The sequence below is a fragment of the Micromonas pusilla genome (genome assembly GCF_000151265.4).
Source record: "Micromonas pusilla CCMP1545 genomic scaffold MICPUCscaffold_5, whole genome shotgun sequence".
NCBI lineage: Eukaryota > Viridiplantae > Chlorophyta > Mamiellophyceae > Mamiellales > Mamiellaceae > Micromonas > Micromonas pusilla.
The window spans coordinates 1,514,417-1,531,436 of record NW_003315886.1 but is presented as its reverse complement, the minus strand read 5'-3'; the positions used below and the strand labels follow the sequence as shown (position 1 = coordinate 1,531,436).

At 68.3% G+C, this 17,020-nt stretch overlaps 11 protein-coding genes across 11 annotated transcripts in view; 6 read left to right on the top strand and 5 right to left on the bottom strand.

Moving 5' to 3' along the window:
- Window positions 1-351: 351 nt before the first annotated feature.
- On the top strand, window positions 352-1,449 carry MICPUCDRAFT_58490 (uncharacterized protein; the record flags this gene model as incomplete). The annotated part of the gene is made up of 1 exon (XM_003059009.1): window positions 352-1,449. The coding sequence occupies one exon, from the start codon at window positions 352-354 to the stop codon at window positions 1,447-1,449; it is 1,098 nt and encodes a 365-aa protein (XP_003059055.1).
- Window positions 1,450-1,710: 261 nt separating this feature from the next.
- Window positions 1,711-2,712, bottom strand: MICPUCDRAFT_40022 (uncharacterized protein; the record flags this gene model as incomplete). Its single annotated transcript, XM_003058635.1, has 1 exon — window positions 1,711-2,712. One exon carries the CDS (start codon window positions 2,710-2,712, stop codon window positions 1,711-1,713), a length of 1,002 nt encoding a protein of 333 aa, XP_003058681.1.
- Window positions 2,713-2,846: 134 nt separating this feature from the next.
- Window positions 2,847-3,841, top strand: MICPUCDRAFT_58488 (uncharacterized protein; the record flags this gene model as incomplete). The annotated part of the gene is made up of 2 exons (XM_003059008.1): window positions 2,847-3,449; window positions 3,554-3,841. 2 exons carry the CDS (start codon window positions 2,847-2,849, stop codon window positions 3,839-3,841), a joined length of 891 nt encoding a protein of 296 aa, XP_003059054.1.
- A 205-nt stretch (window positions 3,842-4,046) lies between these two features.
- MICPUCDRAFT_40021 (uncharacterized protein) lies at window positions 4,047-4,810 on the top strand (the record flags this gene model as incomplete). The annotated part of the gene is made up of 2 exons (XM_003059007.1): window positions 4,047-4,214; window positions 4,379-4,810. The coding sequence occupies 2 exons, from the start codon at window positions 4,047-4,049 to the stop codon at window positions 4,808-4,810; spliced, it is 600 nt and encodes a 199-aa protein (XP_003059053.1).
- Window positions 4,811-5,783: 973 nt separating this feature from the next.
- Window positions 5,784-6,041, bottom strand: MICPUCDRAFT_16926 (uncharacterized protein; the record flags this gene model as incomplete). Its single annotated transcript, XM_003058634.1, has 1 exon — window positions 5,784-6,041. A coding segment is annotated over one exon (258 nt), but the record flags the coding sequence as incomplete, so codon positions are not given.
- A 1,083-nt stretch (window positions 6,042-7,124) lies between these two features.
- MICPUCDRAFT_58485 (uncharacterized protein) lies at window positions 7,125-8,606 on the bottom strand (the record flags this gene model as incomplete). Its single annotated transcript, XM_003058633.1, has 1 exon — window positions 7,125-8,606. The coding sequence occupies one exon, from the start codon at window positions 8,604-8,606 to the stop codon at window positions 7,125-7,127; it is 1,482 nt and encodes a 493-aa protein (XP_003058679.1).
- A 256-nt stretch (window positions 8,607-8,862) lies between these two features.
- Window positions 8,863-10,410, top strand: MICPUCDRAFT_40019 (uncharacterized protein; the record flags this gene model as incomplete). The annotated part of the gene is made up of 1 exon (XM_003059006.1): window positions 8,863-10,410. The coding sequence occupies one exon, from the start codon at window positions 8,863-8,865 to the stop codon at window positions 10,408-10,410; it is 1,548 nt and encodes a 515-aa protein (XP_003059052.1).
- Window positions 10,411-10,708: 298 nt separating this feature from the next.
- MICPUCDRAFT_9119 (uncharacterized protein) lies at window positions 10,709-11,059 on the bottom strand (the record flags this gene model as incomplete). The annotated part of the gene is made up of 1 exon (XM_003058632.1): window positions 10,709-11,059. A coding segment is annotated over one exon (351 nt), but the record flags the coding sequence as incomplete, so codon positions are not given.
- Window positions 11,060-12,662: 1,603 nt separating this feature from the next.
- Window positions 12,663-13,076, top strand: MICPUCDRAFT_40018 (uncharacterized protein; the record flags this gene model as incomplete). The annotated part of the gene is made up of 1 exon (XM_003059005.1): window positions 12,663-13,076. One exon carries the CDS (start codon window positions 12,663-12,665, stop codon window positions 13,074-13,076), a length of 414 nt encoding a protein of 137 aa, XP_003059051.1.
- Window positions 13,077-13,461: 385 nt separating this feature from the next.
- On the bottom strand, window positions 13,462-13,925 carry MICPUCDRAFT_58482 (uncharacterized protein; the record flags this gene model as incomplete). Its single annotated transcript, XM_003058631.1, has 1 exon — window positions 13,462-13,925. The coding sequence occupies one exon, from the start codon at window positions 13,923-13,925 to the stop codon at window positions 13,605-13,607; it is 321 nt and encodes a 106-aa protein (XP_003058677.1). The 3' UTR covers window positions 13,462-13,604.
- Window positions 13,926-14,099: 174 nt separating this feature from the next.
- MICPUCDRAFT_40017 (uncharacterized protein) overlaps window positions 14,100-17,020 on the top strand; it is a gene marked incomplete at both ends in the record, with an annotated part of 5,148 nt that continues 2,227 nt past the window's right edge. The window contains 2 exons of the mRNA XM_003059004.1: window positions 14,100-14,930; window positions 15,082-16,960. Of these exons, the coding sequence (XP_003059050.1) occupies window positions 14,100-14,930; window positions 15,082-16,960 (2,710 nt within the window). The remainder of the gene's footprint in view (window positions 14,931-15,081; window positions 16,961-17,020) is intronic.

Below are 17,020 nucleotides of genomic sequence, written 5' to 3'. Positions count from 1 at the left end.
GGAGCGGCCGCGGGAGCGGCCGCGGGAGCGTCATCGTCGACTAGATCGTCGACTAGATCGTCGTCGTTCGTCTTCGACGCGGGACGTGGAAGACCCGCCGCCTTGTCGACGTAGACCGCCGCGCTCTCCGCCGCCGCCGTCTTCGACGACGGCGGATTTCGGCGCCTGTTGTGGGCGCGAGCGCCCTTCGGCATCGCGCTCGCGTGTCTCGCGCGCCCAGATCTGGGCGTCGTCCGCGTCCTTCTGGAAGTTTCGAACCGACGGGACGTCGCACAGCAGACGGCACCAGTGTGCACTCCTCGCGACGAAAACAGAACATCGATCGCCGTCACACGCCGACGCGCCGCCGCGATGGGTCAACCTCCCCCTCCCGCGTGCGCGGACGACGCGTGCGACACCGGCAAGTGCACGTCGTGGGTCGACGAGGCCCTCGACGCGGCCGGGGAGGAGTACGCGGACGCCCCGAGGCCGGGCTCGTGCTGCGAGAAGGATGCGAAAGCGCAGAAGGAGGCGGCGCGGATCAAGCGCATCTTGCGAGCGCACGACCCGGTCGCGCGGCTCGAGGCCGTCCGCGCCGCGGGCGGGGTCATGGAGCGCGCGAACCTGGACGAGGATGAGGAGGACGAGGACGAGGAGGACGAGGACAGCGACGATCTCCTCACGGACGACGACGACGACGACGACGACCTGCGGATGGCGAGCACGATGGATCCGGTCCTTCGAGAGATTCACGAACGACGGCTCGCGGAGATGAAAGCCGCGGCGGCGAAGAACGCCGCGACGCGGCAGAGGGAGGGCGCCTCATCGTATAACGCCGCGAAGGAGGCCGACATCCCAACGATCGTGAAGAGCGGGCCGTCGCGCGTCGTGTTCCACTTCGTCTTGGAAGGGATGGACGAGTGCGCGAGGATCGACGAGGTGCTCGACGCGCTCGCGCCCGCGCATCCGAAGACGCGGTTCGTCCGCGTCGACGCCCTATGCCCGAGCCCGATGCTGCGGACGATCGGCGCGCCGACGCTGCCCGCGGTGATCACGTTCAGGAGGAAGAAACTCGGCGCGTGGACGTGCGGGCTGAACGACTTCGGCGGCGTCGAGGGGTTCGACGAGGAGAAGGTGATTCGATGGCTCGCGCGCGTCGCGGGCGCGCTGCCGGGGCATCCCCTCGCGCCGCCACCGCCTTCGAAGGGCGGCGTCGCGGGGGGCGCAAACGGTGACAGCAGCGACGAGGGCGAGAAGCCTTCGAAAGGCCGCGGCGCCGACGGCGACGGCTCGGACGACGACGACGAGGTCGTCCCGTGCGAAGCCGGCGAGGGCGCGTGGAGCGGGGTGGGCGGGACCCCGTGCGAGACGTGTGGGAGGCGGTACCCGCATCAGCACTTCAGGGCGCTGAGGCACGGGGGTGAGCGCGAGCGGAGAGGGTCGGACGACGAGGAGGAGGACTCGGATTGATGTGTTCGATGTGATGCGCGGGGTTGAGAAGGCGGTACACTACAGCGCGCGTAGTGCGACGATAGTTTGTTAGCAGCGGTCGCGAAGAAAGGAACGGAATCGTTCTCTGTTCATCGAAAAATTCCCGTCGCGTCGTCGCGTCGTCGCGTCCGCGTCGTCTCGCGTGCCTATCACGATCGTGTCGTCCGTCGTCTCGTCGTCTCTGTCTTTTGCATCTCGTCCCTCCCCCCCCCCCATACGCGCGCTTCCTCCCTCCTCTCGTCACTCGAGCTCGATAGGCCCGTCGTTCCCCGCTGCGAGCGCGGCGGCGACGCACGCGGGATGCAACGCGCGCGGCTCCGGCTTGACGCGCGTCGGCGCCGCGTCGATCTCCACGACGTCGACGCCCGCGCCCCCGCCCCCTCCCCCTCCCCCTCCTCCGACCCCCTCCTCGGTCTCGGTCTTCTTCGCGCGCTCTCCTGTCGCCTCCTCGACGTCGCTCGGCAGCGCGCGCCGTAGCTGCAACTGCGATTTCGTCCCGTATCGAATCGTTCTCTCCGCGATGACTTCTAAGCGGTCGTACACGCTCCCGGTGTACGCCCCCGCGTGCGCGTTCTGCAGCGTCGCGCCCGTCGCCGTGCTCGTGGACGCTTTCGCGTCCTTCGCGGACGCTTTGTTCACGCCGGAGACGACCGCGCCGCGCCGCGCCGCCACCGGGACCGCGACCTCTTTCCTCGCTCCGGTGAACTGCACGTCGTGGAACACGACTCTGATGGACTCCAACGCCGCGCGGTCCGCGGCGGACATCTTCGGCCGCGCGCCCTGGTCCCCACCCCCCCTCGCGGCTGCCGCCCTCGGGAGCGTGAACAGGAACTGCGTGATCGTGTCCTTGCCGTAGCTGATCACCTGCGGCGACGACGCGAACCCCCTGAACCACATCGCGTTCTTGTACTGCGGCCCTCGCTCGTCGTTCGCTTTGTACACGACCTGGATCCCCGCGAGCTTGCCGTCCACGAACACCTGCGCCTCCACGGGGCCCGGGTAGGACTCGTTCGAAACGCGCACCGCGTAGGGCGTCGCGGGCCACTCCTGGGTGTACCGCTCGCCGTACGGATCCTGCTCCTCGGTCTTCATCATCGTCGTCGTCGGGTCGTCGAAGCGAGCGACGACCCACTCGCCGCCGTCGACCGCGGTCACGATCGGGAGCGGCGCGTCGCCGACGCACACGTCCACCTTGAAGTACTTGGACTCGTCCTCGATCGGTCCCGCCGCCGCGGCCGCCATCGTGGACGCGGGGGGGCGCGCGCGCCGTGCACTGAAACGACTCCGCGTCCGAGGATCTGACGCGACATCGATAGACGGGCTTCATCGTTTCTCACACAGCTGTCGGTGCCACTTCCCGAGGCGCAGACACGGAGATGTCGTCGTTCGCGGCCGCGAAGGCTGGACTGCGCGCGTTTCGAACGAGCGGAAGCGGCATCGTGCGCGAGGCGATGTCCACCCGGGCGTGGGCGTCGTCGCGGTGCGTCGCCGCGACGGCCGCGTCGACGGGGCACCCTCATCATCATCATCATCATCATCATCGTCATCTTCACCGAAGCCCGCGATCGGGTCACGCGCCGGGTCCCTCGGACGCCGCGCGTCATCGCCGCCCGCTCCGCGTCATCGCGACGACGACGACCTCGTCCGCGCGCGGCGTCGGCGGCGTCCGAAACGTCTCCGCCCGCGCGTCGTCGTCGTCGCCGTCGCCGTCCGACGAAGAGGGAGGCGGCGCGCGAAAGCATCGCCTCGTGTTCCTCGGCACCCCCGACGTCGCCGCCGGCGCGCTGAGCGCGATATTCGACGCCGCGGAGACCCCGGACGCCGCGTTCGAAGTCCACGCGGTCGTGTCCCAGCCCGGGCGCCCGCGAGGGCGCGGGCGAAAATCGAGCGGCCCGCCGCCGCCGTCGCCCGTCGCCGCGCTCGCGGCGACGCGCGGCGTCCCCGAGGATTTTATCTTGTGCCCCGTCAAGGCGAACGAGGTGCGTTCTATACACCAGTCCCCATACGACCGCGTTCGCGTGGTGAACGCCGTTCCTTAAGGACTTTTCCCGGCGTGTCTCTCCTCCCATCCCTCGCTTTCAAGCCCCGGCCTCGACGCCTTTCAACTTCAACTGACGCCTTTGAACTTCACCCCGACATTCGCTTGCAGGACGACTTCCTAGCGACGCTGCGAGCGATGGACGTGGACCTGATGGTCACCGCGGCGTACGGCAACTTCCTTCCGCAGCGCTTCCTGGACATCCCGCGCCTCGGGACGCTGAACATCCACCCGAGTCTGTTGCCGCAGTTTCGCGGCGCCGCGCCGGTGCAGCGCGCGCTCGAGGCGGGCGTGGACGTCACCGGCGTCTCAGGCGCGTATTCCTCACACTGACTGGTCCCCATACGACCGCGTTCGCGTGGTGAACGCCGTTTCTTAAGGACTTTACTTCCCGGGATTTCTCTCCGCCCACACCACGGTTTCAATCCCGACACACCTCGACGCCTCACAACTCCGCTTCTGACGCCTCTCGACTCCTCCCCGACGTTCGTCGCTTCGTACGGATCCTCGGCCCTCAGTCGCGTACACCGTGCTCAAGATGGACGCCGGCCCGGTGCTCCGCAGGATCGAGCGCCCGCTGCTCGGCGACGAGAAGCACCCGGAGCTGCTCGAGGAGCTGTTCGGCCTCGGCGCGAGGGCGCTCGTGGACGCGTTGCCGGACGTGTGGAGCGGCGCGGCGGCGTTCGACGCCGGGACGACGCCGCAGGTAAGAGTCGCGTCACTCTGTTCCCCATACGACCGCGTTCGCGTGGTGATCGCCGATCCTTAAGGACTTTTGCCGTCTTCTCTCTCCGCCCACCCCTTCCTTTCAATCCCCGCCCGCGACGCCTTTCAACTCCGCTTCTGACGCCTTTCAACTCCACCCCGCAGGAGTCGTACGGCGAGGCGTCGCACGCGGCCAAGGTGAGCGTCGAGGAGAGCGAGCTCGACTTCTGCGACGGCGAGCTGAGCGCGCGGAGGCTGCACGATAAGGTGCGCGGGTTCGCGGGGTGGCCCGGGACGAAGGCGACGTTCGCGGTGCGGAAAGAGACGGAGGCCGCGGCGGACGCGAAGGAAGTGTCGTTGAAGATCGTCACCACGCGCGTCGGCGGCGAAGGCGAAGGCGAAGGCGACGACGCGGCCGCGCGCGCGGCGGGGACGGTCGTGATCAGGAAGGACTGCATGCGCGTGCCGTGCGCTGGCGGCGGGTGGCTGGAGATCACGGAGCTCCAGCCGCCGGGAAAGAAGGCGATGAGCGCGAGGGATTACGTCAACGGATTGAAAGGCTCCGTCGTCGCGGTGAAGAAGACGACTACTTCTTAACTTACGACCCTTTAAATACGTAAAATTAAATGAAATACACGAACCAAAGCATCGTCAATCAATCCTCGTCGTCGGAGCACTGCGGAAGATCTTCTTCCAGCTCCACGTCCTCCTCGTCCTCCTCGTCGTCGTCCTCTTCTTCCGCGACGATCTCCGCCTTCTTCTTCGCGGGCGCCGCCGACTTCACCGCCTTCCCCTTCGTCTTCCTGTCGTACTTCTTCGTCGTGTTCGTGACTAAAACCCTCCCCTCCGCTTTATCGTCCGCGTACGTCTGATCCCACTCGTTGAACTGCGTCTCCGCGGCGATGAGCTCCGGCTGCGAGTACCCGTTGCCCTCGAGCGCGCCCTCGCCGTTCACCGTGGAGAGGACGTCGAGCTCCGGCGGGAGGTTCAGCACGCGTCCGGGGCGCGCGAACCCGGAGCCGGGGACGCCGAACCGCTGCTTCGACTTCGGCGCGTTCAACACCGCGCTGACCTCGTCCGTGTGTTTGCTCATGAACTGCTTCCACGGCAGCGTGACGTACATGTCGCCGTTCAGGTCCACCCACTCCGGTTTCGTGAACCCCTTGAACGAGATCAAAATCTCCCGGTAGGCGCCCGCGTCGCCGCCGCCGTCGCCGCCGCCTTCGTTCCACCGCACCGCGAACACCTCGCCGACGTGCCAGCTGTGGTTGATCTCGACTTGGTGTAAAACCTGAAACGGCGTCAAGTTGGCGTTCCGCACGCTGTGATCCGAGCGAAACTCCGTGTTGTACTCCATGAGGAACTCCGCGTAGGTCATCTCGCACAGCTTCGGCGTCTTCACCGCGATCGGGGCGTGGCGTTTGAACCGGGCGACCGCGTTCTCGTCGAAGCCCGACATGAAATCTTTGAAGTTCGGCAGCGATTCCGAGTACGTCACCTGGCGCAGTGACTCCGCGTCTTTGCTCGCGTCGAACGCGCCGCGCGTCTTCGTCTGAAGCGCGGAGTGCAGGATCGACCGCGCGAGCGCCTTGGTGAGCTGCGGCGACACCGCGTTGGCGATCTGCTTGTACTGCTGGTGCACCGTCCCTTTGAAGACGAAACGGTCCGGGAACCCCTGAATGCGCGCCTTCTCTCTGACGCTCATCACTCGCGGCGCGTACGGCACGAGGCTCGGGTGCCAGTGCGGCTTGTGGTACGAGTGCACCGTCGGGTGCGGCTCGTCGTAGGAGAGACGGCCGTAGCACCCGGAATCCTTCCCCGCCTTCATCGTCAGGCACCAGTACGGCACGAGCGGGAAGACGCGCGACCGGAGCTTCCACCCGGGCTTCACCGCGGGCATCCCCGTCGCGGGGTCCAGCTTCAGCGGCTTCTTCTTCGCGCGCAGCGCCGCGTTTTGATCCGTGAGCATGAAGCTCGGGATCTTGTTGCACCACCGCTGCGAGAGTTGCGCCCACTGCGCGTCGTCGCACCGCATCATCTTCGGCGCCTTCATCGAGTTCATGGACCCCGCCATCTCCCTCCACCCGACGCCCTTGCAGTCGTACGGCACGAGCGAGCACCGCATCTTATCGAGCTCGCCGAGCGCGTAATTCACGTGGTTGCTCACGCCGCGCTCGTCGTCCGCGCCCTGCCGCAGATACGCGATGTACGGCGTCGACGCCGCGGACGCGTAGGGCGCCGTCGCGCGTCCCACCTCCTCCGCCTCCGTCGACTTGTTCCCGGCGTGCGAGCCGTACCCGACCGCGTCCGTCGGCAGGTCGCAGCTGACGGCGTCGCCGATGACGAGGCTCCGCATGAGCTCTTTGCTCTTGTTGACGCGGCCGTCGTACATCGAGATCGGGTACGTCGCGTCGGAGCCGCGGAAGGCTTGCTGGATGCGCAGCTCGTCCATGGCGTAATTTTTATCGCGCTCGAAATCGCTGCAAATCGGCGTCGGACGCGCGGGCGGCGCGTCCACCGCGTCTCGCAACGACGCGACGAAGATGAGCCGATCGCGCGTCTGCGGGCACCCGAAGTGCCCGGTCCGCAGCCTCGGTTCGAACCACGTGTCGTACCCTTTCTCGCCGTACGCGCCCGTGATGAAGTCCATCACGTTGGACTTGGACGCGACGTCCGGGACTTCGGGTCGTTCCATTCGAGCGAACGTCGGGGTGGAGTTCAAAGGCGTCAGAAGCGGAGTTGAAAGGCGCCGAGGGCGGGGTTTGAAAGCGAGGGGTGGGAGGAGAGACACGCCGGGAAAAGTCCTCAAGGATCGGCGTTCACCGCGCGAACGCGGTCGTGGGGGGACCAGTGTAAATATGATCGCGCCTTCTTCCATGAGCACGTACCACGGCTCGTAGAACCAGCAGAGCTACATGAACCGACAGATGAGCCTGTTCTCCGGGTGCTCCATGAGTTCCGCGAGCTGGTCCGACGTGCTCCTCGTGTGGTTGAACCCGCTCCAGCCCTGGCACGGCGGCCCGCCGGTGACGACGTGCACGTCTCCCGGGAGCGGGAACTTGTGCGGTCCGAACGGCGCGTATTCGCATTCTTCAAAGTCCGACCCTTCATCAAACTCGGCGAACTCTTCGTACACTTCGGGGTGCTCGTCCGCGCGCATGTACACCCGCGCGCCGTGCTCGAGCCGCCCCTCGCTCGAGTCCCGCTCCCACCACGTGTCCCCGCGGTGGTTCTCCACGAGCCACTCGATCCACGGCAGCGGCTTCTTCCCGGTCACCTCCAGCGCCGTCACCTCGTCCAACATCTGCTTGTCCTTCGTGGACGACCCCTTCTTGTTCCCTTTGATCCGCCGCACGTCCTCCTCGCGCATGTGCGTCGCGTCGTCCGTGATGCGGAAGTCTAACACGCGCGTGATGTCGTCGTTCACGTCTTCGAGCTCGCCGACGGGCTCGTGCGGCGCGGAGGCGCACGATTCGCCGTCGCAACGCGCGTCGCAGTCGCGCGTCTTCAAGCGTTGCAGCCGCCGCGCCGTCGCCAGGCACCGCGAGATGCCGATGTGCATCACGTTCACGCCCGGGAAGTTGTGCGAATACGTGTCGCACGCGTCCTTCACGATGTCGATCGCGGCGACGGACTCGAGCGCGACGGCGACGCCGGATGGCCCGTGGGTGGCGTCGCCGTGCATGTGTAACCCGCCGGCGCCGGCGAACGTCTCGAGCACTTTCAGCGTCGACGGCATCAGCGCGCCGTCGGGCGACGCCGTCGTCGCGCGCGCCGCTCGCGTCCACAGCGACTCGTCGCACTTGGAGTCGACGACGGCCGCGTCGCCGTCGTCGTTCGCCTTCGCCTTCGCTCTCTTCTTCCCCGAGGCGGCGGCCGGGCGTCTCTTCTTCGCGCCGGCGGCGTCGGCACCGCCCTTACACGTACCCTTCTTCGCGCTGGCGACGATCGGCACGCTAATGTCGTCGCCGATCATCGGATCGGCGCGCGGCGACGCCGCGGTCGACGGCGCCGCGCGCTTCACGCCGACGGTCATCTTCCTCTTCGCCGGCGACGTCGCCGCCGGCTCCGGCGCCGGCTCCGGGTCTAAGAACCGCACGGTCGGCTCCGGGAAGTCGACCCACTCGTCCGCGCCGTCGTCGTAGTCGACGCGATACCGCGCGTCCTTCCTCCGCGGATCGTATCGCGCGACGACGCCGGGGTACCACGTCGGCGGGTCGTCGTTCGCCCAGTGGACCTCGACGCGCCGGCCGAGGTACTTGGACGGGTCGTCGTCCGCGCCCGCGGGCGACATCGTGGTCTCGCGGGGGAGGAGTGCGCACGATGACCTGACAGTTGGCGCGATCATCTTTCGAAACTTGTCTTCATCAGCGGCCGCGCGGGAAATCGCCATCGACGCAGCCGTGGAAATCGGCGGCGGCGTCGACACACCGTGGGGCGCGCTGACGACCGCGCACACGAGACCGAGCGAGGGCGCGCGCGCGCGAAGGCGGTGGACGCGGCGTTCAATCGTCAGAAGATCGAGTCGGGACCCGAACGCGCGCGAGCGTCCGGAGCCGCCGACGCCGTCGGTCAGCATCAGATCGTCGCGCGCGTCGTCGTAATCAGCACCTCCTTCCCTCCCGAATAAATCTCCGTCGTCGATCGCGATGGGCGACGGCGACTACAAGGACGAGTGGGACGAGCTCGAGAAGAAGCTCGACGCGCCGTCCGCGGACGCGCCCGCGGACGACGAGGACCCTAAGAAGCCCGGGGAGAAGCGCGACCGGCGCGACCGCGACAGGGACGTCCGACGCGACCGCGGGGACCGGTCTGACCGCGATCGAGGTGATCGAGGTCGCGGCGGACGAGACCGAGACCGATCGCGAGATCGCGGCGGCGGTGCGCGGGACCGAGACCGCGACAGGGGCCGCGATCGTCGCCACTCGCGACGGTCGCGCTCGCGGAGCCGCTCCAAGGGCGGGAGCAAGCTCACGGACGAGGAGCGCGAGGCGGAGAAGAAGCGACGCAGGGAGGAGAGGGAATCGGAGCAGCAGAAGCGCGAGCTCGAGAAGCTCGACCGCGACACGCGGACGGTGTTCGCGTACAACCTGAGCACGAAGGCGGACGAGCGCGAGATTTACAAGTTCTTCAGCGCGGCCGGGATCGTGAGCGACGTGCGGATCATCTACGACCGGAACACGCCGCGATCGAAGGGCATGGCGTACGTCGAGTTCAAAGACAAGGCGTCGATCGAAAACGCGCTCAGCCTGACGGGTCAGACGCTGCGGAACCAGGTCGTGATGGTGAAGTCGTCCGAGGCGGAGAAAAACATCGCGTGGGAGGCGGAGCAGGCGACGAAGCGCGAGGAGCAGAAGCTCGCGACGACCGTGGACCCGGCGATAAACCCAAACCTAAACCCCACCGCGGGCCCGTGCAAACTCCGCGTCGAGGGCGTCCACCCGAACGTTCGAGAGGAGGACCTCAAGGCGGTGTTCGAGCCGTTCGGGGAGACGGACTTCATAACCATCGACAAGGACCAGAGCGGCGGCGCGCACGTGCAGTACAAGCTCACGCAGCAGGCGATGCTCGCGGTGTCGCAGTTGAACGGTCTAGAGCTCGTGGGGAAGACGTTGAAGGTGTTCGTAGCGCCCGTCGTCGTAAATCCGGCGACGGCGGCGGCCATCGCGTACACGCAAGCGAACGCGGTGTCGCTCTCGGAGGACGCGGAGGGCGTGCGGATGGACTCGCGAGGACGCGCGGCGCTGATGGCGAGGCTCGCCGGGACGTCCGACGGCGGCGACTTCGCCGGCGTGGACGCGTCCGGGCGCGTCATCACCGCGCAGGAGGCGGCGAAGCTGGCGACGCCGCAGATGCCCGCGGCGGCGTTGCCGACGGCGCAGGGCGTGCTCGGGCCCGGGTCGCCGATCCCGACGCAGACGCTGCTGCTGAAGAACTTGTTCGACCCGAAAGAGGAGACGGAGCCTGAGTGGTGGAACGACATCGCGGAGGACGTGAAGGACGAGTGCGGGAAACACGGCGCGGTGGCGCACTGCCACGTGGACAAGGACAGCGAGGGGTTCGTGTACCTCAAGTTCGCGGAGGTCAAGGGCGCGGAGAGGGCGCAGGCGGCGCTGCACTCCAGGTGGTTCGCGGGGAGGATGATCGCCGCGGAGTATCAGTTCACCGCGGTGTACAACAAGCACTTCGGGTTGTGATGATGAGATGAGACGTCCCGTCGTCAAATGAAACCTTTCGTTCGTTCGTTCTCGAGCGATCGTCGTCGTCGCCGTCGTCGTCGTCGCGACAGCGCGATGTGAATCCATCCCCCCCCCGTCCGTTCCGTTCGTCCCGTTCGTCCCGTTCCTATCACCGCTCGCCCGTGAGCCACGTCATGGAGTTCATGTTCCAGAACCCCGGCTGCGCGGCCGTGTGACCCGGCGGAGGAAGCTGCGCCGCGCCCCCGACCCCGCGCGGCCGCTTCCTCGAAGCCCCCGGCTTGGCCGGCTGCCCAAAGTGCGTCCGCGTGTGCCGCTGCAAGTCCAGCTTGTACCCGAAACTCTTCCCGCACCCCTCGACCTCGCACTTGAACGGCTTCTCCCCGGTGTGCACCCTCCCGTGCGTCGCCAGCGCGCTCTCCGTCTTGAACGTCTTCCCGCACCCGGCCACCTCGCACTTGTGCGGCCGCTCGTCGCTGTGCGCCAACCGGTGCTGATTCAGCGTGCTCGAGTTGCTGAACCGCTTGCCGCACCCGGGCACCGGGCAGACGTGCTCCTTCGGGTCGTGGATGCTCTTCTTGTGCATCGCCAGCGCTTGGCGGTTCGTGAACGTCATCCCGCACGATTCGTGCGGACACGCGTACGGCCGCGCGCCCGTGTGCTCGTTCATGTGGTCTACGAGTCTGCTCGGCGCGTCGAACGTCGGGGTGGAGTTGAAAGGCGTCAGATGGAGTTGAAAGGCGCCGAGGGCGAGGATTGAAAGCGAGGTGTGGTCGGAGAGAATCGCCGGCGAAAGTCCTTAAGGAACGGCGTTCACCACGCGAACGGGGTCGTATGGGAACCAGTGTATAGAACGCACCTGCTCGGCACGTCGAACACGCGGCCGCACGCGACGCACTTGTGAATCTTCTTCGCGACGACTCGGAACCCGAGCGCGGCGCGTCTCGACGAGCTGTCGATTCCGTTGTACAGGAGGACGCGTCGTCGCGCGATGAGCAGCTTCGCGCCTTTCAAGAGCACGGCGAGCTCTCGAACCGTGAGCGTCGACGGCGGCTTGTCCGCGAGCTCGACCGCGGCGTCGATCTCTTTGTCCGCCGTCGTCTGCACCGTTCGCGCTTGACGTTTCACGTACTTGGGGTCGTTCCGTACGAAGCGATGTCGGGGTGGAGTTCAAAGGCGTCAGTTGGCGTTCAAAGGCGTCGAGGGCGGGGATTGAAACCGAGGGGTGGGCGGAGAGAGACGACGGCAAAAGTCCTTAAGGATCGGCGTTCACCACGGCGACGGAATCGTATGGGGAGCAGTGTATAGAACGCGCCTTGCGCTTCTTCCTCGGCGCGCCACCCTCCGGATCCTCGGTCGGCTGAACCTGAACGGTCGGGCACACGACGAGCGCGCGACCCGGGAGATCGGGTGTGTCGCGGGTGACGATCCCCGCCGCCGCGGACGCGACGCCCGCGGCCATCGACTCGGACGCGGCGAGATCCCGCGCGGACCCCGACCCGGCGCCGGCGCCGCGGAGCAGGACCCGCGACGACGCGCGCGACGCGGCGCTTCGTCGGTCGTTGTCCAGCCTCGCTCTCGCTTCCTCTTCCTCGCGTGCGATGCCCTCGACGGTGGGAGCCGCCGTCGCGGGCGGGGGCGCCGCCGCGTTGGGGCGTCGCGGCGAAGATCGGAAAGCCCCGCCGTCGCCGAAGCCCATCTCGCGCGCGGCTTGCGCCGCGCGCGACGGCGGCGACATCGGCGTTTTGGCGGCGGCGGCGGCGGCGGCGTTCCCCCCCGGAGACGTCACCGCGCCTCGCGGGCTCCACGTGCTATCAAACGGCGCGATCTCCGAGAAATCGCCCGCGCCGTACGCCGCGAGCGCGTCGTGCGCGGTCTCCCCTGGCGCCGGCGCCGGCGCGGTCGCGGGCGCGGTCGCGGTCGCGGCGGCGGGATCGTCGTTCTCCTCGTCGTTCTCTTCGTCGTCGTCGTCCATCTCGTCGTCGTCGTCGTAGTCGGCGTCGTCGTCGTCGTCGTTTTCATTGTTCGCCTCCCTCCGCGCGAAGTCCGCGAGCTCCGCGCTCGCGTCGTGTCGCGCCCCGCCGCCGCCGCCGCCGTCGTCGTCGTTGACGTCGTCGTCGACGCCTAAATTCCCATACGCGCCTCCTCCCCCTGGGCCCCTCATCCCGTCGTCTCGCTCCAACTCGTCCTCCTCATCATCATCATCCTCATCTCCGTCGACGTTCCCCTCGCGCCTCCCCGCTCGCGTGCCCATGGAGAATAACTCCAGCCGCGTCATCCGGTCCTCCTCGTCGAGCAGCGACCCGGGCGCGACCCCCTCGGCCTCCTCCTCCGCCTCTCTCGCGCGCAACCGCGCCAACGCGCGCACCGCCTGCTGCAACGTCGCGGCCTCGCCCAAGACGAGGTCGTCGAGCTTCGCGAGACGCCATCGCGTGAGGCCGCCCTTCGGCTTCTTCGACTTTTTCTGCTCGTCTCTCGACAGCGCGTGCACGTTGGTGAGCTCGAGCGCTGCGAATCGCGCGCGCTTCGCGTCCGAGATCCCCCGAGATCCGCCCCCGGCGACCGCGTCGAGGTCGTTCTCCTTCTTCACGAACGACCTGAGCGCGGCGCGTTTCTTCGCGATGAGCCGCCATCCCTCCTTCGCGTCCTCGAGCCACGCTTCGTAGTCGCGCGCGCGGAGTTCGGACGCGCGCTGGGCGCGCGCGCGCTCGTCCACTTCAAAATCGGTCTTGACCGCGAGCGCCATGACGACCGCGACGCGCGCGGAGAAGAAAGCGACCGACGGACGAGGAGGAGGAGGAGGAGGAGGATGACGGCGCGCGCGCGTGCACGCCGCCGCCGCGCCGGTTCCGTTCCGCCGCGGAGAGTGGACGCGCCGCGGAGGACGACGCGCTGCCCCGCGCGGGGAGATTCTGCCGCGGCGTTTCAGAGGCAGTTGCCGTGACGAAGACTCTCGCGCGTGGATGAATTTCGCGCGCTGGCGCGACCCGCCGAAGAGTATCGGCGCTGGTCCTCGGTTTGCGCGTCGTCGCGTCGCGTGATGTTCGCGGAGGGCGAAGTCTCGCGTTACTATTATAATCGTCTATCCCTCCCCCGAGCCGCCGCGCGCTCCCTCGATCGCCGTCCTCTCGGCCCCGCCCTAAAAATCGCCCCCGCGCGAGATCGACGGATCGATCGAACGAACGATCGAACGATCACTCCGCGGGCCCGTCCATCACCGCCTCCCCACCCTCCGTGAACGGGTTCGCGATCTCCTCCATGCCGTCCAACCCGCTCACGACCATCACGGACGTCCCGCGGCACACGATCAGCCCGAGTTTCCGCGTCTTGTCGGATATCTTCAGAGGGTCCTCGGGATCGCGCAGGCTCTCGACGCACTCGTCCAGGACGAGGTTTAAGAGCTGATCGAACCCTTTCAGCGTCCCGGTCACCTCGCGGCCGCCGCTGAGTTTGACCCGGACGCCCTTGTCGATGAACTTCCCGAGATCGAGGACGGTCTCCTTCTTGCCGCTCATCGTGCGTGGCGCTCGCGACGGGCGCGCGCGGACCGAATGAATTAGATTTCGCTCCTCCCTCGGAGAGCGAGCGTGACTTTTTTGTGACCGTTCGTGCTGGCGGGCCCGCGAGATGTCAGCACGCATCGGCATTGACGACGACGCGCGCTCGCTCCTCCGCACGCGCCCCCCGCGATGTCGTCCAGGGGCACGTCCCCGCGAGGGAGCGCGTCCCCGCCGAAAGCGCGGCAGTCCTGGGTCGAGGGGAGCTCCTCGCATCCGGTGTCCGCGCGGTCGAGCTCGCCGAGTCGAGGCGACGGACCGCCGGGCGGAAACGCGCGACGTCGTGGTACCGTGGACGACGACAACGGCTCAACAAGACGCGCGGGCTCCTCTCGGGGGGGATCGCGCGACGCGTCCCCCGCGGCGCGCGCCGCGACGCCGACGACGTTCGAGCCGTCCGTGTACGTCGCTTCTTCGTCCCCGGGGCGCGCCGCGCGGAGAGACGACGCGCCGAGCGCGGCGGAGGTGGTGGCCGCGGCCGCGGTGGCGGACGGGAGCGCGTTTAATCTGAAAAAGGCGGGCGCGTCCGGACGCGCCGCGGCGAAAGACGGCGCGATACTCGCGCTGTCGAAGCAGCTGGACGCGATGCGCGCGAGGCTGACGGAAGAGGCTGCGCGCGCGCAGGCCGCGATCGAGGGAGCGAGCGCGTCGGAGAAGCTCCGCGCGGAGGCGGAGGCGACGATGAACGAGATGAACGCGAACGCGCCCCCGGCGTCGCCCCCGGGGGCGACGCCGACGCCCGCGGCGCCCCTCCGCGGCGGCGACAGCCCGATGAGCGCGCAGGGAGGCGTCAACGGTCATCGAGATTCGTCCTCTCGCGGCGCGCTGTACCAGCGCGAGCGCGGGCAGTACGTCGCGATATTACGACTGGAGGACGAGAACAAAGCGTTGCGCGCGCGTCTTGAGGAGGCGGAGCGCCGAGAGAAGGAGGCGCGTTCTATACACTGGTCCTCATACGACCGCGTTGGCGTGGTGGACGCCGATCCTTAAGGACTTTGCCCGGCGCATCTCTCCGCCCACCCCCCGCTTTCAATTCCCGTCCTCGACGCCTTTCAACTCCACCTGACGCCTTTCAACTCCACCCCGACGTTCGCCTGTATGGAACGACCCGGAGGCTCGAACGCAAGTGGACGTCGCGGCTACCAACGCGAGGAACGAGGCGCTCGCGGACAACTTCGCGGAGCGGCGCACGCTGAACAACGTCGTCGTGCGATCGCTCGAGCGCAGCGCGGTGAAGTTCGCGGAGGGGCGCCTGCGCGCGGCGCTCGCGGCGTTGAGGATCTACGCGCGGAAACGACGCGCGTCGAGGTCGCTCCAATCACGCGCCGGGCCCAAGTGGAAAAAGATTCAGACGCGCGCGGCGTTTACGCAGTTCACGAACACGATACGATGGGTGTGGCGCGTTCGAACCGCGTGCGATCGCGTCGGGGTGATGACGCGGTCGCGCAGATCGCGCGCCGCGTTCTTGGGGTGGGCGAGCGAGACGCGGCGGGCGTACGCGAACGCGAGGAAGGCGGCGCGGAAGGCTTCAGACTTGTACCGCAAGCGCGACCGGTTCGCGGTCGCGGCGACGTTTGGCGCGTGGCGCGTCGTCGCGAGCGAAAAGGCGCGCGTCGAGAGGAAACTCGCGCGCATGAAGCGCGCGCACGAGATGCACCGCCGCGCGATCGCGTGGAGGGAGTGGCGTCGGGAGTTCACCGCCGCGCGTCGCCGGCTGGCGCACGACCTCGCCGCGTTGCGCGTCCGAGCGCGTAAGAGCCGCGACCGGTGGATGTTCCGGAGGTGGAAAGAGCACGTCTGGCGCGCGCGCGTCTTCGCGAAGATGGGAGCCGGGAAGCTGTCGCGCGCGCACCGACGGAGATACCTCGAGGTGTTCCGGTCCTGGGCCGCGGACGCGCGCGCGACGGCGCGCTTGAGACGCCGCGTCGGAGGGTTCGTGAAGGCGACGATAAAGACGCACCTTCGACGCGAGATGCGCGCGTGGAGGGACATCGCGGGCGGGTGGCGCGTCATGAAAGTCGCCGTCGCGAGGATGCGCGCGATGCAAAAGAAGCGCAGGGTCGCCCGGGCGTTCGACGCGTGGGCGACGGACGCGCGAGCTTCGGCGGCGGCGCGAAGAAGCGCGACGCTCGCCGCCGTCGTCCGTTGGCGCGCGGCGGCGTCGCAGAGCGCGAAATACCGCGCGCTGTTGAGACGCGGCGAGCGAAACGCGGCGCTGCGATGCGCCCAGAACGCGATGCGCGAGTGGCGGTACGCCGCCGCGCGATCCGCCGCGCGCGCCGCGGTCGAGAGAGCGAGCGACGCGACGGAGGCGATGACGACGCTTCGCGCCGAGGCGGACGCGCTTCGACGCGCGTCGGACGTCTCCGAGGAAGCCGCTCGGAAAGCCTCCTCGCGCGAGGCGGAGACGCGCGCGCTGCTCGAGGCTGCGGAGGCGCGCGCGAGCGTCCTCGCGCCCGGCGGCGGCGGCGTGTTGGAGTCGCCGCTGACGTGGAGGGAGCTGATTGGCACGGGCGCGGAGGACGTCGCCGGCGACGCGGCGGCGTCGGACCTCGAGTGCGACGCGCTCGCGCCGGTGTTCTTGCCCTACCGCGACGGCGACGGCGACGTCGAGCCGGCGGCGAGGGGGTGCGTCGTCACGATCCTTCCCGGCGGCGACGGGACGACGACGACGGCGACGGCGACGAAGGGGGGGGATGCGAAGAAGAGGAGGAAGAAGAAGGACGCGGCGGCGACGGACGAAGACGCGGCGCCGCGGATGGCGGTGACGTGCGTCGAAATCGACGACGCCGGGGGCGCCGACGCGAGTTGGGACTACGAGCCGAAGTTGGCGTGGGCCGCGATCGCTCCGGTCGGGGACGCGCCGGTCTCGGTGCAGAACCCCGCGATCTGCGCGTTGTCAGCGACGGCGGCGGCCACCGCGGCGGCGGCGGGCGGCGCCGACCCCGCGGACGTCGTCGGCGGCGTCTTCGTGTACGGCGGGTTCGACCCGCGTCTGAAGGCTGAAACGTCCGAGGCGTGCGCGTTGATTCGCCGGAAACGGTTCCGAAGAA